The sequence below is a fragment of the Clinocottus analis genome, unplaced genomic scaffold (genome assembly GCF_023055335.1).
Source record: "Clinocottus analis isolate CAN_PGR_092001 unplaced genomic scaffold, fCliAna1.0.p SCAF_21, whole genome shotgun sequence".
In the NCBI taxonomy this organism is placed as follows: Eukaryota; Metazoa; Chordata; class Actinopteri; order Perciformes; family Cottidae; genus Clinocottus; species Clinocottus analis.
Window position 1 is genome coordinate 2754250 of NW_027175943.1, and position 23225 is coordinate 2777474.

General features: G+C 40.0%; 2 protein-coding genes across 2 annotated transcripts; both read left to right on the top strand.

Annotated features, from left to right (window-relative positions):
• Positions 1–2215: 2215 nt before the first annotated feature.
• On the top strand, positions 2216–6214 carry LOC137792303 (E3 ubiquitin-protein ligase TRIM39-like). The gene is made up of 9 exons (XM_068587927.1): positions 2216–2442; positions 2551–2941; positions 3053–3148; positions 3574–3807; positions 3958–4105; positions 4251–4277; positions 5039–5103; positions 5181–5303; positions 5473–6214. Exons 1-9 carry the CDS (start codon positions 2216–2218, stop codon positions 5845–5847), a joined length of 1686 nt encoding a protein of 561 aa, XP_068444028.1. The 3' UTR covers positions 5848–6214.
• Positions 6215–19671: 13457 nt separating this feature from the next.
• LOC137792558 (E3 ubiquitin-protein ligase TRIM39-like) lies at positions 19672–22592 on the top strand. Its single transcript, XM_068588290.1, has 9 exons — positions 19672–19901; positions 20008–20380; positions 20542–20637; positions 20730–20963; positions 21059–21206; positions 21300–21326; positions 21440–21504; positions 21697–21816; positions 22191–22592. Exons 1-9 carry the CDS (start codon positions 19672–19674, stop codon positions 22590–22592), a joined length of 1695 nt encoding a protein of 564 aa, XP_068444391.1.
• The last annotated feature ends 633 nt before the right edge of the window (positions 22593–23225 follow it).

The window sequence follows — 23225 nt, forward strand, 5'->3', positions numbered from 1 at the left end:
TGCTACACAAAATAAACTGAATTGAATTGAATGAATGAAATAAGATGTGGTACTACATAGAATCATCACAGTAATGACCCATTTCACACAGGATGCAGTCTCCGGGCTCAGCGCACATTGAAGACAAAGAGTTTCGGAGTGCATTGAAACTGTGACCGCATTCTACGTAAAAGTCCTTTCAGCGTTTGTAAGTGGCGAGACTTAGTTCAAAACTTCCACTCCTTGTGGTTTTGTTGTGTGCCAATGTATTGCTTAGACAATTCCAAGTACAGCCAGGTACATGGAATTGTCTCGGCAATATTAATGAGGCTCAAGTTTTGCTGACGAAAATTTAAAGTGTTATATTTTTCACTGTATTCAGTATTTAACAAGAGAGGCCCCGTTGAAAAACTGTCTTCTGCCAAATGTCCTGCTCAAGTTGGGCCGCAAGAAAAACGTTTCACACACAAGATACAACTGACACAGATTACATAACAAGGAAAAACACACCAAAACCCCACAACAAAAATAAACAGATACTGACCGAATCACAGCATTAAGATAAAATAAAAATAATCCTTTATGAGTCCCTCAGTGGGGAAATTACGGGATTACAGCAGCCTTGCTCACAGTAAATAAAGATAAAGATCAAGTAATATAAATAAACAGTAGAACAGTACTAAAACAACATTAAAACAAATTAAACAGGAAGACAATATTTAATATACAGATGGAATAAAAAATAAAATAAGTGTGTATGAAAGTATTGCACAATAAGTAAAAATTCGTGGCCTCCTGGGGGCTCAGCTCGTTGTGCAGCCTGACAGCAGCAGGGAGAAAGGACTTGCCGTCCTTCTCCCTCTCATTGCTCTGTAAAACAATACCTTTTAAATATATGTGAACTCGTCGAGTGACGGGTAAAGATTTCACGTTAGATTTCCACGACTTTGCTGGAAAAAAAACACGTGAGGCGCAAAAACAAGTCTTGTTTTCTTTTTTCGTGACCCGTAAAAAAAACTCCAGGCTACGTGCTTTGGCTCTGAAAGTAAAAATACAAGTTGTGTGATAATTGCTAACTTTGTTATTAGACAGTAGTTACAGTCAGTGATAATTAAAGGTGCATTCTGTTAGAGGCGGAGAACGAGAACATGAATTTCCAGTTTTGCTAAACGTCAGTGAGGGAGGAACCTGAAAGATGTTGTCTTTCTTAAGGACACTGCTTTGCGTACACGCATGCTATTGCTGTCAACACACCTGTTAAGGAGTATCAGTCTGTCAACACAGGCAGGTAAGACTTTGTTTATATTCATAAGAAAAGAGGGATAGCATTTGCAATGAGATATCAGTACTTTATGCTTTTTTTGGGTGCCAATGTAGGAAGTATAACGAGGTTGGAGGAGTCGATGTGTTGACAACATGCAAATAACTTGTGCCTTGCCTTTCTTATGTCCTAATAAAAGTTATAATAATAGTCATACTTATTTATTCAAGTTCCTTTTTCCCATGAATGTGAACAATGCCAGCAATGGTTTTCAAAAGAAAAGTGGCTCTAGGTGGAGGAGCGAGTGGGGTCAGCCATGTTCGACAGTACCTTTCGAAAACAAAGATGGAGACAGCGATCGCAGTTCCATGTAAAATGTATCTGGGAAAAAAGGTCCTTTTAAACCAACGTATAAGGACCAGAAATGTACCAAATATTACGACATCATTTAAAATGTTCTATTGGAGTTTGTGTTTTAGTATTTAAACAACACACTGAAGTGGCGAAAGCAGCTCTGCAACATTCCTGAGTTAAATAGTACTTGTTACTGACAGGACATCTGGACACTCCCACCTCAATCTTTTCCCAATTAGAGATAATTTGGTTTCTACCTTGTCATGTGTGTTCTCAGAACTTGAAAAGTCCTCTTTTTCACCTGTGGCAAACCCACTCCTTGTGGAAATGTTGTGCCTGTTACCTGTTGTTGTTTTCCTCCAGTTTTAGTTTAGTGAGTACTTTTTTTTGCACATAATCTTAAAAAGTACATTTTAAACAAAGAAATATAATTTAGGACGACGCCCGGCTGCAGGCAGACTTTGAATAACACTACATCCTTGGAAATCTCCACAATTAGGCAAATGTAGATTATTACGTTAAAAAATTTGAATTTTTCCAAACACATTTTTACATTGTAATGTTAAAAAAAATCCACTCAATTGTTGCATGTAAAATATCGTCGTTTCTTCTGTCAGAAATATGGCCTCAGCGTTCTCCGAGGACCAGTTCAGGTGCACCATATGTCTGGATATCTTACGCAACCCCGTCACTATCCCGTGTGGCCATAACTTCTGCATGGTATGCATCAAACGTTACTGGGACAAGAGCCATAAGTCGGAGTGTCCGCTGTGCAAAGAGACCTTCAAACCCCGTCCAGAGCTCAGGATCAACGTAGGGTTGAAGGACATCATCGAGAAGTATAAAGAGTCTGTATCCATTTTGTAATCATGTCCTGCACAATAAAATACACCCTTTAAAGCACTTTCTACCTCCACGTTTGAATTGAATTGACCAGATCTGTATTGAATCAATAGGTCTATAAGAGGCCGGCCATCATACAAGCCAGTCCCACCAATCAAGCCAGCCCGATCAATCAGGCTGAAGGAGCGGCAAAGACGGGTTGGCGATGAAGTTCCGTGTGACAGCTGTCAGGAAAACTTCGTAGCTGCGATCAAGTCGTGCTTCGTGTGCCAGTTGTCTTACTGTGGACTTCACCTGACGCCCCATCTGAGCGATCCAGTGTTGACGAAGCACAGTCTGACCGATCCGGCCATCTTCGTGGCCAGCCACTTCTGCAGACATCACAACAAGCCAATGAATATGTTTTGCAAGCGGGATCAGACACCGGTGTGTATAAGATGCAGAGAGTCGGACCACAAACACCATGAAACGGTCTCAATAGAGGAGGAGAGCAGGAAAGTCAGGGTGAGGAAAATGTACTCTATATTATATGATCAATTTGAATTTAACTGCATTCTGATAGTTGCCTTACGGTGCTCTTGATGCTGGACTTATGTTCACATGCAACCTTTGCAGACGGCGATTAAGAAAATCGAAGGAGAGTTTGATGAAATGGTCCAGGCCAGACTTATTAAACTTAAGGAGATCAACACTGCAGCAGAGTTGAGCAAGGTACCTTTTTGTATTTTAATGTCTTTCAATATGTTACGTATATTTAGTGTACTAGGATAGTAAGTAAAATTTATGGCATTGTTAGCCACATTAGCAGTGTGGCTGCAGTGATGTCCCCAACTTTGGTTCAGACTGAAATATCTCAACAACCACATGATGGATTGACCTGTAATTTGGTGCATTCATGCCCCCTTGAGGATGAAATTGGAATAACTTTGGTGATCCCTTGAAAAGGACACCAATCCTTCCTCGTAGTCCAGGAACACGTTCACTTTCTAGGGTGTTGCCTGGAGTTGGAGGGGGATCCAGGGCAGAAAAAGTGTCAGCGCGATAGCCTTTTTTTTATGCAAGCACAATAGTGCCACTGAATAGAGGAACATCTCCATTTTATATCTTTATTAACACAGATTTATGCACATTTGCAGAAAAATCAAGAACAGGAGATACAAAAGAGCTTGCAGGTCATCAACAGAGTGGTGAGCGTCATTGAGAAAAACCAGGCATCGCTTCTGGAGGAGATCGAGAAGAAGCAGGAAGCGGCTAGAGGGTCACAAGAGCAGCTTTGCAATGAGCTCGGCAATGAAATCATCGAACTGCAGAAGAGACGAAGTGACCTGCAGCACCTGGAGCACAGCGATGACAATCTTCACCTCCTACAGGTTAGAAAAGTCACAAAAAGACGCCCTCTGGTCATGTTCCCATCCATCCATGACTGTTCATACAAGAGCTAGATCATATCCCACTAAATATACCAAACAAACTCAAGCCCTGAATAGTATTTGTACTCATTGTGTGTCTTCCTGTTTTAGTCTTTTCCCCTCCTGAGTGCTCCAATGTTGGGCCGGAACTGGTCCGAGGTGAGAGTCCACTCGGTCAGCTACATGGGGGCAGTGAGGAGATCGTTCACCAAGCTGGTGGAAGTGTGCCATGAACTGGAAAAGAATCTGTCTGCAGAAGGTCGGTGACTTAAGTTGTTGTTGTACTGCTTGTTATTAGATATATCCTCATATTTCTATATGAAAAATATGAATATAATATAATTTGAATGTAGGAATCTTTCATGAAGCAAAATAATGTATTATTTCTCTCCTTTTCTTTGTAGAAATGAGCATGGCATATCAATATGCAGGTATGTTTCACCATCTTCTCACAGTAGAGTCTGACCAGGGCAAGATGATCATGAAAGCATATGTGTGAAGTTAAGACCATATAAACATGGCAAAGTCTAAAGTTGTGTTCATAACAGAAGCGTTGGGAATATTCGCAACGCTTTTGGGGTGAACGCAGCTTAACACCGTGACCGCTGCGAGGGCAAAATATCAGACAGGTTAACTGTGTAAGGAAAAATGTATCGGCTAATTTTAAGTGCATCATCACTCCAATCAATCAGATTATATGTATTTAAATGTGCCTGACATGCAGTAATATACAAATTACTATATATTTATGAGGCTATATGTACTGTATGCCCGTGTCGTGTGTTAATATGTGTATATTCGTGTATGTGTGTGTAGATTGCCATGTAACTAGGAGTTTGAATACGTGTATAGTAGGGGTGTGAATCACCAGAGGTCCCACGATACAATATTGTCACGATACTTAAGTCCCGATACGATATTATCACAATACATTGAGTATTGCGATATGATGCGATTTATTACATTTGTTTCAACCGCAAATTGTCCCCAAAGGAAAACTTTGTCAACAAAAAATAAAATAGATTTTATTATTCTAGGACCAAAACGTGTAAAATTGATTAAATAAAAGATCGATACTTGGCTTCCGTGTGTCGATACAATATCGCCACGCAAAATATCGCGATACTATGCCGTATCGATTTTTTCATTTTCGGTGAGATCTGCCAATAAGTGTAACTCTCTCCCTCCCCAGTGGATGTGACTCTGGATCCAGTGACTGCTTCCGGCTGGCTGTGTCTGTCTGAGGACGGGAAGCAGGTAAAGATCTCTGACTTAAATATGTGGCTAACGTGTAGTACATTCTGGATATTCCTGATGTTGTTGTTAATCCACAGGTGAGCCTCAGCCAGCAGCAGAAGAAACTCTCTCCACCCGACGACCCCCGCAGGTTCGACTCCTGCGTCTCCGTTCTGGGGAAACAATGCTTCACCGCTGGCAAACATTACTGGGTGGTTCAGGTAGGAGCTCCGGCCTTCAGCTACACTATGACATCACCTGATCAAGACAAAGACAAAGGGTCTTTTGGGGGACTTCCATCTCATCCAGAGACAGAAGATGTAAATTCAGATGCAACCTCGTTATTGCTTTTCCTGGGTCTGATTCTTTATTTTTTCAATTGCGTTCCAGGTTGGTAACAAAACAGACTGGGATCTGGGTTTGGCCAAGGAGTCCATCAGCAGGAAGGGGACCATCATGGTGTGTCCCGATAACGGTTACTGGGCGATCTGCCGAAGGAAAGCCGGCAGTCTGAGCGCCTGCGCCGGCCCCTGCGTGACCCTAAAACTCCAGGAAACGCCCCAGAAAGTGAGCGTGTTTCTGGACTACGAGGAAGGATCGGTGTCCTTCCACGACGCCGAGGCAAAGACCCACATTTACACTTTCAGCGGGTGTAACTTCACTGAGCCCCTGTACCCGTACCTAAACCCCTGTCTTCATGACAACGGGAAAAACATCGCCCCTCTGATCATCTGTCCGGTTGGGGAGACCGAGGTGGCATTTTGAACGAGCGGCTCAGGCCTGGTATCTGTTTCTTTAAACTCTTTTTTAAATTGTATTCAGTTGCTGCTATACCCATCTGATTGCTATTCAAGTAAGCTAAGGCCAATCAAAAATTATCACGAATTTAAAAAATATAAATTGTCCCATTGTTCCAGTTCTTTAGAGTCCGGCCTGATTCTTGCCAGTTGTTGCAGCAAACAGGTTGTGAGTGTCGATCACTGGAAGGTCGGCCAACTGCTGTCTTAAAGAACAAGTCTTTTATTACAAAGATACATCAACAGTATTATCCAATGATCTGGCCATGTTTACTTGTTAACCATGATGAGAGATGCTCCATGTAAAAATCTATAAATAGCCGATGACAACAAATATTGGGGCTTTGTTGGAGGACTTTCGGGGCCTTTTGAGTTTTTTTTACCTCTTTCTTTTGAAGTCGTAAGAGGACATATTTACTACTTTTTGTATTGTCCGTTTTAGTTTCTTGTAATCGTCATGTTATTGTATCAATACAGTACTATCAAATGATTGTTTACTTGTTAACCGTGTATATATCTGGTGATGACAGATGCTCAATGTAAAAATTTACAAATAGCCAATGACAACAAATATTTGGGCTTTGTTTGAGGGCTTTTGAATTTTTTTTGTCCTTTTTTTCTTTTGAAATTGTAAAGAGGACATATTTACTACTTTTTGTATTGTCCGTTTTAGTTTCTTGTAATCTTCATATTATTGTATCAACACAGTACTATCAAATTATTGTTTAAATGTTAACTGTGTATATAACTGGAGATGCTCCATGTAAAAATGTACAAATAGCCAATGACAACAAATATTTGGGGAGAGTTTTTTGGGCTATTGAAGTCGTAAGAGGACATATTTGCAACTTTTTGTATAATCCATTTTTGTTTATGGAAATCTTCATATTATGGCAGAGTAATTCATTACATATAAATTGTAATAATATTTTTGCTATTTGCTAAACTAACACACTTATTTGCTATACAGCCAACGTTTATGGCCTAAAATAAGAGCTACAAGGGCAGGAAGTGTTTTGAGCTGTGCTGAACTTCAAGGTCTTTTCCCACAGTGGGACACATCAGTGTTTCAATACAATCAGCAAATAATGATGATTTATTATTGGGGATGAAATCAGGACATTGTTTAAGTGTTAAGTTAGCAGTACTTATAATGAAAATGTGCTCCACCGCTAATAACTACTTTAATTAAAGGTATGAACACAGTATGCATCAATAATTAAATGAAATCATACAATTTTCTGCATAATGACGGCTTTTACTTTGGTACTCTAAGTGTGTTTCGATGTATGGGGAAAAACTATTTCCTCTAATATTTGCTGTTTCATGGCCTGTGACGTATGAGTGAACTTAACCCTCCAGCGTGAACTTTCCCTTACACAAAGAAAGCTCAGGTTAAGAGTCAAGTGATCTGTAAGAATCTTACATCATCTTGAATAAATTGAAGGATTGTTGGTCATTGTGTTAGAGATAAGTTTAAGTCTACTACTTGTGAAGGAAAAAATGAATTTGTACAAAAAGTGATTTATGTTTGACAAGATCATCGACCAAAGACTGTATCCACTTTTACACTTAATAAATAAAGTTAAACAAAAAGAAAAGTTTAAGCCCCTACTGGATTTTTTCCTTGTGTCAGTGAAGGTTCGCAGATGATGTGTTCAATGTCAACAAAGTGCTGTAGAAAAATTGTGGGCACTGTTAAAAAAAAAGAAAAAGAACCACGGTGTGTACTTTTGACCGGATTGCGTATCAGGTTCTGCTTATTTACAAAAACATATGAATCAACATATTTATAACAAGCCTAGATGGAAGCTAAGCTAACTCAGCTATGACCTGAGCGTACTCCCCCTGGCCTCCTGCTAGCTGCCTGATGCTCAGTCTCAGAAAAACAAAATGGAGGTCGGTGACGGTTGAGCCCAGAGACATGTTTTTATGTGCGCACTTTGTTTAAAACAAATTACCACGAGATCATTCTTTTTCTGAGTGTGTAAGCTTTCAATGTACCAAAGACTATGTATACATTAAATTAATAAACTTCATAAAACACTCTGTCATAGCTTCTATCTGTACGATGTAATTTTTATAAATGACCACTACGAGTCAATAAAGTCAAATGTTTTGGTTTCAGCTGTGTGAATTCAATTGAAGCTGCTGAAGCTGATGTGAATCAAACCCGCCACCAGGTGGCGTGTGTTACCAAGAAATATGTCCACCATCTCGAGGGGAAAGTCCTCGACTGCTTAAAGTCACAGTGTGTGAAATGTAGTGACATCTAGTGGCGAGGTTGCAAATCGCAAGCTACAACATGCCATCTATTAAAAATCTAACTTAAATAAAGGAGATAAAGATGAAATGCACATTGTTACATTAACTTTTTTCAAAGCTTTTTTTGTCATACCTTTATGTGGTTCGGGGCACACCCGCTCATATAACTTTCTGCGGTCTGGGGCTCACCTGCTGACATACCTTTCTTACGTAACTTTCTTACATAACTTTAGCGTGCACTGCTAGGAAGCTTGTGTGATTTCTTCAGCCAGAATGAAGCGAGCGTTCAGAGCAGCAGCATTATGGCTGTAGCTGTTGTGAATATATTCTGCATCAATCTTTGTCTTCTTGGACATTTCAGGATTATTTGTTGATCTTTTTCAACTTGATCACTTGTCTTTACTCAAACGCCGATATTGAAACATTGCTTTCTTGCAGTAGGAGGCCGTTTATTCACGGGTCACAAAATCAATATGCATGTAGTCTATTATCACTGTACACTGTGAAACATATACCTTTCAAGCTATAACTGGGCCACATAAAATGACTTGACAGGCCTTAAGTTTGTCCATTCTGGACTGCTGCAGAAACACAACAGTGACATATAGAGACAGACAACCATTCATGCTCACATTCACACCTACGAGCAATTTAAAGCCTCCAATTAACCCGAAGCTGCATGTTTTTTGATGTATGGAAACATACATATGCATATTATATTCCATTTATGCCAATTAATCTCCCTACATTTTTGTCTACTGTTCCTTTAAGGGTGTGGGTGAGTCAGGAACTGGAGGTGCAGCGCCTCACCTGCTGATGAATACCGCATTGTGCTTTCAATGCTTTATGATCCGTTGTGTTTGTAGACAAAGAATGTGTTGCAATAACAGAATGTTGGGTTTCATTTCTGATAAACTGGTCATGAAAAAAAAGGTGTTGACATTTTTAATGCTGGCTGCAACTTAAACTTCTGGAATATGTCAATTATTTGTATTTAAAAAACACTAACATGATATTTCTGAACTTTACAACTTGACAGGGATGACCTGAGTGCTCCGTTAAATAGATAGGCAGATGGTGTAGGGGCGACTGTGGCTCACTAGATAACATGCTTGTCTTTCAATCAGGGAATCGGTGGTTCAAACCCTGGCTTTCCTAGTCCACATCATTGTGTCCTTGAGCAAGACACTTAACCCTGAATCTGTCTACGATGTATAGAGCAAAACTGTACTCAAAGATTGCATACACAAACTAAAAAGGGTGTATCTCTGCAACCCCTACAGCTATTTTAATAGTCTTAGTGTTATGGAGTCAAAACCCATGTGCATCATAAGCTGTCATCTTCTCACAGCGTAATATTTATTTTAGGTGTCCTACATTCAAACTTGTTTGCAGCCCGGTGAGACAAAGAGTCAGCTGTCAAGACTAAACATGTTTTACACGATCAGTGAGCAAAAGCGTCTCATAAAAGACTGAAGGATGCCAACGGAGCAGCCGGCGCAACAGGCTTCTGGTCACAACCCGTTTATGCGACTATTAAACGAGGTCAACATTCGTTCCTCTTTTCTAACGTTACTGAACGTAACATTTGATGCACTGGAATCACAGTTTATAGACGTTCATGAAAAACTACATTGAAATTGATAGGGAAAGCTCAACATAGATCTTAAGACAAGATCTAGTAAATCTTTCTTTTTTCGTTTCCTTGCAGATTTTCGAATGCAATACCTCAAAACGTGCACGCGTGTGTTTGTGTGGGTGTGTCCACTGCTGCTCTTTCCACTCACGCAGATGTACTCTTTCATCGGTTGGCTGCCTTTGTTTGCTGTTGCATTCAAACACAACACCTAACAACAATAGGAATGTGTATTCAGACACGTAATGTGTGAGACGTCACACCAACATAAACGTGTCTGATCATCGTGAGTGGACGTCTGCGTCGACATGCGGACCTTCACCCAGGAGAGAGCTGTTCGTGTGTGGAAAAAGTCAAAGTCCTTAGATATAAATTTACCCAGCGTTGTGCTGTCAACGCTTCATGATTCATTGCCTTCACAGACAAGACAGCTCCTGTCAACACGTTGATCTCTTCGCACATTCTTTACCTTGACAGGATGCTGGGTTTCATTTTTAAATGATGGGTAAAATGCTAAAACAACAGAGCACTAAGTTTCACATTGACTGAACCTTTTGTTTCATGGTAAGTTGATCTGGGATGTGTCGGTTCATTGTGTTCATCCTCCGGTGCGGCTTCATTTCTCGAACGATGTGTGAAGTTAAATTTGACCAATGATTTCAACCACTTTAATTTGTGCGCTTATACAACATTTATCGACATAATGAGGTTTCTGCTCCGTTAATAACCGTCTGGCGCGCGGCAGATTGTGAGAACTGACGTAAATGTGGACAAAAGTAGCCCATCCAACAAAACGCCGTTGTTTCAAGGGAAGCCTACTTTCACCCTGATTAGGTTTGTCTTCGGCTACAGCGAAATTGGGTCAGATGATGGAAGTAGACGGAGTAGAAGAAGTAGAGTAGTCGTCTCGGCCTTAACCATCAACTAGAAGAAAATGGAGAGCGGTCTGAGGAGTTGATTTTAAATTGGGCAGGTTTTAATTATTTATTTTTTTAAAGTAGTTAGGATTGGCCATATTTAATGTTGTCCATAGACGAAGACAATATACATATTCACATCTGACGTAAACACCAGCAGCTGAAACTGCTCACCAGTTGCGTGAGTTAAAAACTTGGACAGAATTTACTCGGACAACTAACTGAGCGAATCAACTCTTTTTCAACAAAAACTAGAAACATCTCAAGAAACCGTATGGTTTTATTTTTTCTCTCAATTTTATTTTTGCGTTTCCATGTACATTTTCGATTGCAATGTTTCAAAGTGTGTCTTAAAAACACATGCACATGCTTGTGTGTGTGTGTTTGTCTGGGTGTAACACTTACCAACAATAGGAATGTGCATTCAGACACACAATGTGTGAGTAACTAGAATTATAGCAGAATTGTTTTTGCAATAATTCCAGTTATGTGCATATTCTCACCGAAAAACACATGCAAAAATAGAAACATTGAGGAATTCAGTGAACATATTTTTTCCTGCGTTCAGTTTGTCTTTAACGTATAACGAATGTGTCTCTAATCATTGTGAGTGGAAGTCCACATCGACATGAGGTCTGCGTGGAAAGCTGGGTCTTACAAACACAGGACTTTCACCCAGGAGAGAGCTGTTTGTGTGGAAAAAAAGTGGAATTACACGTGAGATAAAAATAGAAAACGTACTATTGTTCACCCAGCGTTGTGCTGTCAGCGCAACATGATTCATTGCCTTCACAGACAAAGCGGCTCCTGTCAACACATTGATCTTTTAACACGTTCTTTACCTTGACAGGATGCTGGGTTTTATTTTTAATTGACGGGCAAAATGCTGAAATAACAAAGTACTCAGTTTCACATCGACTGAACCTTCTGGTTCCCATGGTAAGTTGATCTGCGATGTGTCGGTTCATTGTGGCTTCATTTCTCGAGTGATGTGTGAACTTATATTTTAGCAATGATTTCAATCGCGTTAAATCAGCTGCTTTTATGTCATTTCTTGACCTAATGAGTTTTATCCTCCGTTCATAAACATCTGGCACGCGGTAAGTTGTGAGAACAGACGCACCGGTCGTGGAAAATTTGGGTAAACGTAGCCTTTGAAATAAAAAAGACCTCATGAGAGACGAAAGAACCAAAAGCACAAATTTACATAATATACATACGGCACAAACATACATACCTATGAAATTTGGTGCGGACATTCATGTTTTTAAGAGAATGAATCCTTGTGATTTTTGTGATCCCCTGACTTTATATCTTCCGCCATTGTCAGGTCAAAATTGCCATTTTTTCCTAAGATTTTGGTTCCTGGCGAAATACTTGCTCAAGAGATCTCATTCCCATGAGACTCAAATATAAAACATTTGCATGCAAACACACTAAATAAGATGTTGAGCGGTAGACTTTACACATGCTTGATTTCAGCGTTTAGCTCATTTAGCTCCTTCGTCATAGTGGAATATATATGTTTTTTCAAAGGATGTAAAATACAATCGGAGCAAACCTGTACAGTTTCTCAAAGTTAGGCGCACGTACGTTCAAACTTGTTTGCACACTTTCTTTATCAGCCCGGTGAGACAAAGAGTCTGCTGTCAGGACAGGATGCAAAAGCATCTCATGAACGGCTGGAGGATGCCAACGGAGCAACCGGTGCAACAGGCTTCTGGTCACAACCCTTTATGTGACTGTTAAAAGTTAACATTCGTCCTTCTTTTCTGACGTTACTGAGGACGCACTGGACTCCAGAACAGTTCAGACATCCATGAACCATTAGATTGAAATAAAAAGGGAAAGCTCCACATACATGTGAAGGCAGGATGTTGTGAACCTGGTGATGTATACGCACATGAATCAACAAAACACGCACAAAAAGAGGCTCTGAAAAGCGAGCCAGGTCTCCTACAAAGGGACTTACGTTTTTTTTCACCCTGAATAAGTTTGTCTTTGACTTCTCCCAAATAAGTTTCTAAACATCGTACGAGTGAAAAAAAGCTTAATTTCCCTTGTAAAGTAATTAAGATTGCAGTTTCTGTTGAATTTTGTTGGGTTGTTGTCTGAATTAATGTACTGGACTCTAGAAGTATCATGGTACCGACTGTTCATCTCCCCTTTTCTTGCATTTCTGTTTTTTCCTCTTTTGTGTTTCTATTCAATTGACGAGCTAATTTTAAGCAAATCTTTTAAAAAACAAAATCAGCTACAACGGAATTGGATCAGATGTTGGAAGTAAAAGCTTCATGCACGACTTTATACGGGAACCTCAGCATGTGAAAAGTAAAAAGCCTGTACAATTCATGTGACGTGAACTTTCAACACCAAAACATCATCTGTATTGTATTGTGGTGTAAAAGTATGACATAAGATACTGAGTGAGATGTTTACAGGTACAAAGTTAACTGCACTTTGTTCCATGAGAAACCTGTCTCACATCCTCAGAGCATTTGTTTCTCCTTCCAGAGTGAACCTTACAGTATCAACCACTCCCTTTTTCTAACACTTCATACTTAACGTTTTTTTTAAAACTTTTTTTAAATACCTGCTTTAAACAAAAAGAACTAAGGTTACATAATGAATAGAATGGTTTCTAATGACATAAGATTGTCTTGTTCCCTTCATACATATATTTTACATGGTGGCACACCTCAACGTCTAGCAGGCTAGTTGGATTGAGGCCAGAAAGACGCCTTAAACAGGTAATTGTATGGATGTGTAGGAACATCGAGTGAGGAAGACGCCTTTGTTTAAGACAGCTGGAACATGATGTAACAGTCAAGAAAGCTTCAGGTGAAGCCACGATATTAAAAACTCTGGTTCATCATGAGTATCGAGCTAGCGAGCCAGCTAGCTAAGCTAGTCACTAGCTAACGGCACCTCAGTTAAAGCAGGTCTGTGTGCGTGTGCACGTAGGCCTCAACAGAAACTTAACCTGTCAAGTAGAAGATGATTGGTGTCCTTACCCACCGTGAAACTTGAGGTTATATATGTTCCAGTGGTGGAAAGTACACATCTAATTGAGTGTCTGCAACTCTGCCTGGTTCACCCTGCAGAGGTTATCACTTGCTTTTCTTTCTCTCATCCATTTCCTACCGTCTTTATGAATTGTTTTGGATTATTTTGTAGCTTAAGCAGCCAACATACTCACAGAAAAGAGTTTTTATATTGTGGCTCCACCGTCATCAGTGATTCACTATGTTCCAGCTTTTCTTAAAAAAAAGGAAAAAAAAATTTCACAACTAGCATAAAATCATACGTGATACGCTATTGTGATGTTTTAAAGAGATCTTTGTGACAGCCTGAACTGTACTTCCGACGGCTAGATTACGATCTAGAGTACACTGTGTCCTGACACTCGATACAGGTTCACAACATGCTGTCATTTGAGTGGACTTTTTTAACTTTAACTTGCGTTTGGTTTTGTTCATTCAATCTAGCGGAGTTTTTTCAAATGCAACTTGCAATTATGTACTTATGATTTAACTGGCTGCGGTTCAAGATTCAATTATAATAATGATGCAAAATGATTACTTGAAGCGAGGTGAGATAATTCACGGGTTAGAGCCGTTTACGCTCTGAGACAAAGCCAAGATTTAGCGCTGGTTAAGAAACTTAAACGTTTCTGTAGAGCTGCTCTTTTATGCACAGATTGAGTTGGTTACTGCACCGCTTACTTCTACTGTTTCTCATTCATGTCATGATATTTATTTGGCAACATGGTCTAGCAAATTTAAAACCATACATAGGTACAAATACACACGTAAAAGAGTTTTTTAATATCTCATTGTCTCAGAGATTAAACCAGCGACACTAGTTACAGAAACCTCAACAAAAAAACTTGACGCGAGCCCAAACAGATGCATCAAGTGTTTAAAACTCCATCCTCAAACACGTAAACCTTTACAATGTATTTGTCCTTCACACTTAAAATGTATTAACTTGAGAACTTTGTTTTAATACCTGCTTTGGACACACAAAAAACAAGGTTACATAACACAATGAATAGAATGGTTTCTTAAGTCTTAAGATTGTCTTGTTCCCTTCATACATATGTTTTACATGGTGGCACACCTCAACGTCGAGCAGGCTAGTTGGATTGAGGCCAGAAAGACGCCTTAAACAGGTAATTGTATGGATGTGTAGGAACATCGAGTGAGGAAGACGCCTTTGTTTAAGACAGCTGGAACATGATGTAACAGTCAAGAAAGCTTCAGGTGAAGCCACGATATTAAAAACTCTGGTTCATCATGAGTATCGAGCTAGCGAGCTAGTTAGCAAGCTAGTCACTAGCTAACGGTCTTGAGACGGGCACGCGCCACCGCGCCACCTCAGTTATTAATAGACCAATCCAAGTGATAGCCAAATACACATAATTATTAATGTGTACGTGTATGCAGAGAACATAATAAGGAGCATACATTGTTTGCATCTTGCAATATATATTACACACTGTGAGTGTACGTATGTTAGCTACTGAAGCTTTGAGCCTGTTTGGCTCCTTTCTGTTGTGTCTACTGCGTCTTATGTGTTCATTAATATGCTTTTAAACAACATTGACATTGTGTCTCCTTTTCATCTGATTGGATATCAAGAACTTCACTTTAATTTAGTTATTTATTTACAACAACATAAACTACCACAGATATATACACGGCATCTCAGGAGTTAGTGTCTATCTTCACCTGCAGATTAAGACCATTTGGTTCACTAGCGTGTGTTTAAACTAAAGGCTTCAGGGTTGTGTGGGTTGAAAATGAACGACAGTGTGTCAACACATTTGTTTGTGAAGGCAAACAGATAACAATCAAACAAGCAAGCTCTGTAGCACGTCAGACCAAAATATGATGACGATGAACTGCATGCTGATATTGACAACACTCGTCAAAAGTACTACGAATAATCAGACAAAAAATGACATGTCATTAATGAGAAGCATTAGACGTAAGCAGTGCAGTAACCAACTTAATCTGTGCATTAAAGAGGAGTTTTACAGAAACATAACATTTTGTCCCAAAAAAAACAATGCTAAATATTAGCTTGGTCTCACAGCTTAAACATCTTAAACCTTTATCTTATCTCACCTTGCACAATGGTTTTTATTTTATCATGCATGGCAGCCAATTTTATCATAAGTACATAATTACAAGTTATCTGTATCTGCTGCTAAATTGGATTGACAAAACCACAGCTAAGTTATTTATTTATGTATTTTTTAATTTGTGTTTAAAGTCCACTAAAATGAAACCTGTGGTGTACTGTATCGAGTGTCAGAAGTTCCTAGAGAATAGTACATAGTGTACTCGAGATCGTAATCAATCTGTTGGAATGTGCCGTTCAGACGGTGACAGGGATCTTCAGCATTTCACAAGACGACAACTGATGTGCTTTGTCCCGAGGAGCTCGGTTACAAATGTCCGCTGGTCACAATAGTACCTGTTTTGCAATTGCATTGTTTTGATAATCTGATGCAGACATACCGTGCTGACGTTTAAGGGCTGGTTGCAAAAGTCACCTCACTGCTTGAACATGAACACAAAGCATCTGTGTAATAATGTGTAGGCAGGTCTGTGTGTGTGTGTGTGTGTGCATGAGCACGTATGCCTCAACAGAAACTTAAGTAGAAGATGATTGCTGTCCTGAACAAACACAAAACTTGAGGTTATATATGTTCCAGTGGTGGAAAGTACACATCTAATTGAGTGTCTGCAACTCTGCCTGGTTCACCCTGCAGAGGTTAATCACTTGCTTTTCTTTCTCTCATCCATTTCCTACCGCCTTTATGAATTGTTTTGGATTATTTTGTAGCTTAAGCAGCCAACATACTCACATAAAAGAGTTTTTATATTGTGGCTCCACCTGAAACCGTCATCAGTGATTCACTATGTTCCAGCTTCTCTTAAAAAAAGAGGCAAACAAACAGTCGAAGTTTTTTCACAACTAGCATAAAATCATACGTGATACGCTATTGTGATGTTTTAAAGAGATCTTTGTCACAGCCTGAACTGTACTTTCGACGGCTAGATTACGATCTAGAGTACACTGTGTCCTGACACTCGATACAGGTTCACAACATGCTGTCATTTGAGTGGACTTTTTTAACTTCAACTGGCGTTTGGTTTTGTTCATTCAATCTAGCGGAGTTTTTTAAATGCAACTTGCAATTATGTACTTATGATTTAACTGGCTGCGGTTCAAGAGTAGATTATAATAATGATGCAAAATGATTACTTGAAGCGAGGTGAGATAATTCACGGGTTAGAGCCGTTTACGCTCTGAGACAAAGCCAAGATTTAGCGCTGGTTAAGAAACTTAAACGTTTCTGTAGAGCTGCTCTTTTATGCACAGATTGAGTTGGTTACTGCACCGCTTACTTCTACTGTTTCTCATTCATGTCATGATATTTATTTGGCAACAATGCCCATCATATTTAAAGCCACATGTATTTTAAATACACACATAAAGGAGTTTTTAATATGAAGCTGTCGTCAGAGGTACATGATGTTCCTACACATCCATACAACAACTTGGCCTCAATCCAACCAGCGTGCTAGACATTAAGGTGTGCCACCATGTAAAAGATATATATGAACCTGTTACCAGAAGGTAGCAGGTTCAATCCCTAGTCCCCCCATAGTTCATATGTCAAAGTGTCCTTGAGCAAGACACTTAACCCCTACCTGTCTCCTGCCATGGTCCTGCTGATGCCCCTCCATTTCAGATTTCAACGTTTTGTACGTTGGTAATAATCGCCACGTTCTCTGAACACACTGGTTTTAAATTGTCCGTGTGAAGATTTACTATTAAAGAGTCACCTGTTGGTTTGTGGACTGCGGTTTTTAAGCCTGAAATTCAACAATTTGTCCGTCGGCCATCTTGCATTACTGCCGTCGCATCTTGACTTTTTCCGTCGGCCATCTTGGAATTACGGCCGTCACATCTTGACTTTTTTCCAACCAACTAACGTAAAGTCCGATGTTTGGAATGCGGTGAAGTGACATTGAGACCCCGTGAACGTCTCTGGTAGCGGCAGCAACCTGTCAATCACCTTGCAGCCCCTGCTTCATGGTCTGTTTGACTCCAAACGGACCATAATTGACTAAATGAACATCATGCTGTACTACGATCTACGGTGTAGAGAAGAAAATGCAAGTAACTTTGGATGAAAGTGTCATCTTAAAGTAATAGCTAAGCAGGCTGTTTTGGCGGAAGCATTACTAATTGGTAATGTGGCAATATCAAAAGTGAACATATGGTGAAATCACTTTTGGCACAATGAATCATAAGTGATGACATGTCAGCTGGTCGAGTCAGTGAGCTCATGTTGTTTGGACGTGTGTCACTTAATAAATGACTCAAAACGTGTCGTAATGGGGCAGTTGCGTGTGCCAAATGATTAAAGTTTTCTGTCTACCTTGGTGGCAGTGTGAGAAAAGAGAACATTTCGTAATCACAGAACATTTTCCCGTACTTTATTTGAAAGATTCCCATACTTTCCACTTCAGAGGCGAATATCGTACTTCTTTTATTTTATTGCCATACATTTATTTGAGTTTGGAGACAGGAGGATGTTGTTGTTGATGACGCATAGTCTAGTTGTTGGTTTGAAAAGGTGTGTACGTGTGAGCATGACGACAATAAGATTCCAGTAACGTATAATTAATATGACTGTTTATCTTTTACCGCTACATGCTCTAAATCTAGGTCACTTCCTAAGGGCTCTTTTGGACTAAAGAACAATGACCTAGAGACATCTTGGGACAAAAAACATGAACCCAATTTGAAAAAAACATTTTTTTGATTGGATTCGTGGTTAGGGTTATGTTTTGGGTTACGGGTAGGTTTAGGGTTGAACTTCTGGTAAATGCCTTATGACAGCCAAAAGAAAGCAATGCACATTAGTAACTCTACTTCTTTCCGGGAGCCACTGTGCTTCCTCGTCTCAAGTTTCCATGGATCGTGGTTATCTGGCCCGTGTACCATGCATATACTACTCATCATAGTCATATTCATTGAATGTGCTGTAACTCCAGGGAGAGGGATCCTCCTCTCTTGTTCTCCCTCATGTTTCTTCCCTTGATGGTTTTAAATATCTTTATTTGGGGGAGTTTTCCCTGATCCAATGTGAGGTCCCGGGACAGGGATGTTAATATGCACAGTTTGTAAAGTGATTGTAAAGTTTTAGGCTATATAAAATAAACTGAATTAAATATACTTAATATTGCATATATTCTGTGCATTGTAAAAAATACCTTAACCATAAAGATGTATCTAACATGCACAGTACAAATATAGTAATGTGATGCTTACATAGGGAAACTTTTCTGAATTGTGAGACATTTTTATTCTGATACTTAGGTGCTTGTACTTTTACTTTCAATATACTATGATATACTGTACTGGATATTTGTTCTTGAGTAAAGGATATAAGTATTTCTCTGACACAACAAGGCAATTAAATCTTATCTGGCGTGTATCACGAAGGCGATCATTTGTAAAAGCAATGACATGAAAAATAAAAACTTTCCTTGTGAATCGTGACTGTTTTTCATGTAAAGTACAGTATGTTTTTTTTTTTTTCTGAAAGTAAAGACGGAACTTTGCACAACAGGTTTGTCTTCCGTCACAAAGCCGCATTTGTTCTGCATCATCAGCTTCATCTTGTTCTGAATCACTCGGAGCCAAAGAGAACCTGAGCGACCAGAAAGTCTCACGGGAGGAGCTTCATTGGGAAAAAAAAACAAACAGGTGTGTCCATGAGTATAAAACACCTGCGCCTGACGAAGAATGCACATCATGACAACCCAAAAAGGTGAGTCCATACCGTTGGTTAACCTTGTCTCAAAAAAACTCAAAGAAAAGTCCAATTTAACGGCTATTTATTCCAAAATACTAACTGTTTTTCTTTGGTTTTCCAGTTGCAAACATGTCCCTTGCCGTGTCAGTTGAGGATCAGTTCAAGTGCTGCATCTGTCTGGACACCTTCACCGACCCGACATCCATCCCATGTGGTCACAACTTCTGCCTGGACTGCATCGAGGGCTTCTGGGACACCAAGAGGAAGCACGAGTGTCCGCTGTGCAAAGAAACATTCAAAGAGCGCCCGAAACTCAGAATTAACCTCGGATATGCGGAAATCATTGCCATCTTTAGAAGGTTTGTTATTTGACACTTCCTCTTTTTTTTTTTTAAGCAAATGAAAGTGAACGAATCCTATTTTTTATTAAATTGAGATTTAACACAATTGTTTTAAACTCAAAAGGTCTCAAGAGGAGAATGGGGACGTCTTGGTGCCGTCTGGAACCGGGAAAGATTCCCTCGTCCCTCTGGAGGCGGACGAAGTTCCCTGTGACCTCTGCTGCGGACAGAAATCCCCATCGGTCCAGTCGTGTCTGTCGTGCATGGCGTCTTATTGTGAAATGCACCTCGCGCCACACCTGAGCGAACCAGCGCTGCAGAAACATCAGCGGACGGATCCGACCAGTTTCATCGTCAGTCACCACTGCAGCAAACACAAGAAGCCGCTGACGATGTTCTGCCAGAGCGACCAGAAGCCAGTTTGTGTGAAATGCAAAGACAGGGAACACAAACACCACAACATCGTTCCCATCGAGAACGAGAAGAAGAGGGTCAAGGTGAGAAAACTATTCTTTTAGTCTTCATCTTCTTATTAGGAATCAGTCCTTTTACTTGCAAAAATCAACTAATATATTTTCCATAGAAGCTTTGAACCATTTTCTCTTAGCTGCATCAAAAAAATGAACATTCAAATTAACATTTTTCTTTTCTTTCGCAGACTTCTCTGAGGGACACAAAGACCAGCATCAAACAGATGATCCATGCCAGATGGGGAAAAATGGAGCAGATAAAGGAATCTTTGGATTTAAGCAAAGTGAGTTCTTGTTGAATAAAAGTCTCACTGGCCACGTTTGTCGTTTTTTTTTTATCTGTAAAAATAACTGTTTCTATGATTTCATTCGACAGCAAATCACAGAGAGGGAGATACAGGGCAGTGCTCAGGTCTGCGGCTTGCTGATAACCGCCATCGAGAGGAACCAGGACAGGCTCGTGGAGGAGCTGGAAAAGAATCAGCAAGAAGCTGAGAGGAGAGCCAGGGAGCTGTCCGAGGAGCTGGCGCAGGAAATACGTGAGCTGCAGGCGAGAGGCATCGAGCTGAAGCAGCTAGAGCAAGACCAGAGCCCTGTCCACCTCCTGCAGGTGAGATACCTGAAGGGAATTTCAACTTTTCTGTGCAGCGTCAGCGTTTCAACAACTGTAATCATGACAAACCCGTGCGTTCTTCCCCACTTCAGAGTTTCCCGACTCTGGGTCGCCTCCCATCCACCAGGGAGTGGTCCGAGGTGGCATTCCAGTCTGATAACTGCATGGGGACGGTGACGAGAGCCTTCTCCAAGCTTGTCGACATCTGCCAGGATATTTCAGACAAACTTTCTGCAGATGGTCAGTAGTCTTTTGGAAAAAAATATGATCTACTTCACAAACTACCAAAGATTGCAGTGCATGAAAATAACCTTTTTCTTCTCTCTTTTGCAGAAGCATACAAGCTGAATCAATATGCAGGTATGTTACCTGAGTAATCGAACGTTCATTGCTTATTTCAATAACTTTATTTAACATTGATTAGTTCCTCTTCTTATGACCTGACTCACTCTTCTTCTTCTTTGTTTCTGCAGTCAATGTCACTCTGGACCCTGAGACTGCTTCAGGCTGGCTCGTCCTGTCTCCAGACAGAAAGAAGGTAAATATTTCGTTGCATTTTATTTTAGTAGATGTCGAAGTAATGTGACATATCCAATGCAAAGGGGCTCAAAGTTATGATGAAATGCTTTGATCTGGAAGATAATAAGTCTAGGCTACCAATTGTTGTAATTAGGCTATTATGTCATGTGATGGAAATGATGATAGTAACGGAGATCATATTTATCCACAGGTGACCGTCAGCAACCAGAAGAATAATGTACTCCCAGACAATCCTCAGCGGTTTGACTCCTGCGTCTGCGTTTTGGGGAAACAAAGCTTTACATCTGGAAGACGCTATTGGGTGGTTGAGGTAAGGAGCTCAGACACAAGAACAAACGCTTTAAGCTTGTCATGATATAATAATAATAAGCTTCATTTGACTAGGGTCACAAAGTGCTTTATAATAACAACATAAATAATACACAGTTAAGAAGTACATATATATATATTTTTTACATTTTTAAATTAAAAAAGTCAATGTTAATGTCAATCAAAGCTCTCAAGGTGAACGTAAGACTGCATACAATTAATATAATACACACTCTGATTCTAGCAAGTGCTACTAGTAGTATATTCAAATACAATCGGCCTGAAGTGAATCACAAATGCATTTGTATTGCGAGAAACCATTTTATTTACAGGAAGCATTCATGTCTGACGGTATTTTTTTAAATTGTGGTTCAGGTTGGAAACAAAGCCGACTGGGACCTCGGCGTGACCAGGGAGTCCATCAACAGGAAGGGGGCCATCGCGGTGCGTCCTGATAACGGTTACTGGGCGATCTGCCGGCGGAGAGGCGGCAATCTCAGCGCCTGCGCCGGCCCCTCCGTCAGCCTCCACCTCCAGGAAACGCCCCAGAAAGTGGGCGTGTTCCTGGACTACGAGGAAAGATCGGTGTCCTTCTACAACGCGGAGGCGAAGACCCACATTTACACTTTCAGCGGCTGTGACTTCAACGAGCCCCTCAAACCGTACTTCAACCCCTGTGTTCAAGACGACGGGAAGAACACCGCCCCGCTGATCATCTGCTCTCTCGAGGACAGAGTCAGCGAAGGACAGGACATAACCATTGAGTCAGTGATGTGACGCGTCATGAGAAACAGGATGGTGCTAAGTGTGTTAATGTTAAGTTAAAACAATGTATTTAATATTATATGTATTGTACTGGACTAGTATTCAACCAACATTGGCATGAAATGATCTCAATGTCATGCGTTGTCTTTGTTTTTAATGACACAAGCTGCACAAAAAGATGGCTGCTGTTTATACTTTTTCTGCAACCATGAATTGTTTTCTTTTCTCAAATTTATCACAGTTCTATCAAATGATACCGGACTCATGTGTATATAAATGTAAATATATGTATGTAAAAAATGTATAAAATGTTGCATAAACTGCAACACTTTACTAGCCCAAATGGGCAATGTATCACTTGAGATACAAATTGTCTATCTGTAAATAAAAGTTATTTTTTGAAAAATACAAATTTGTCAAACTACCTATTTAAGGTCAATTAATTTGTCGTTTAGCCTTTCAAAGTAGTTTTCCTATTAAACCTATTTATTGTCATTGCACAGAGTACAAGTAATATGGTACTATAAACTCTCTCGAGGGGTCATATGGTACTACAAGCTCTCTAGAGGGGTCATATGGTACTACAAGCTCTGGTGGGGTCATATGGTACTACAAGCTCTCTAGTGGGGTCATATGGTACTATAA

What these genes read in the sequence shown, in the direction of transcription:
- LOC137792558 (XM_068588290.1), top strand. Translation starts at nt 19,672, where the DNA reads ATGTCCCTTGCCGTGTCAGTTGAGGATCAGTTCAAGTGCTGCATCTGT. An exon ending in CAAGCTGAATCAATATGCAG is followed by an intron (nt 21,327 to 21,439) that starts GTATGTTACCTG and finishes TTGTTTCTGCAG; the next exon opens with TCAATGTCACTCTGGACCCT. An exon ending in GACGCTATTGGGTGGTTGAG is followed by an intron (nt 21,817 to 22,190) that starts GTAAGGAGCTCA and finishes ATTGTGGTTCAG; the next exon opens with GTTGGAAACAAAGCCGACTG.
- LOC137792303 (XM_068587927.1), top strand. Translation starts at nt 2,216, where the DNA reads ATGGCCTCAGCGTTCTCCGAGGACCAGTTCAGGTGCACCATATGTCTG. An exon ending in ACAATCTTCACCTCCTACAG is followed by an intron (nt 3,808 to 3,957) that starts GTTAGAAAAGTC and finishes TTCCTGTTTTAG; the next exon opens with TCTTTTCCCCTCCTGAGTGC. An exon ending in AAAGAATCTGTCTGCAGAAG is followed by an intron (nt 4,106 to 4,250) that starts GTCGGTGACTTA and finishes TTTTCTTTGTAG; the next exon opens with AAATGAGCATGGCATATCAA.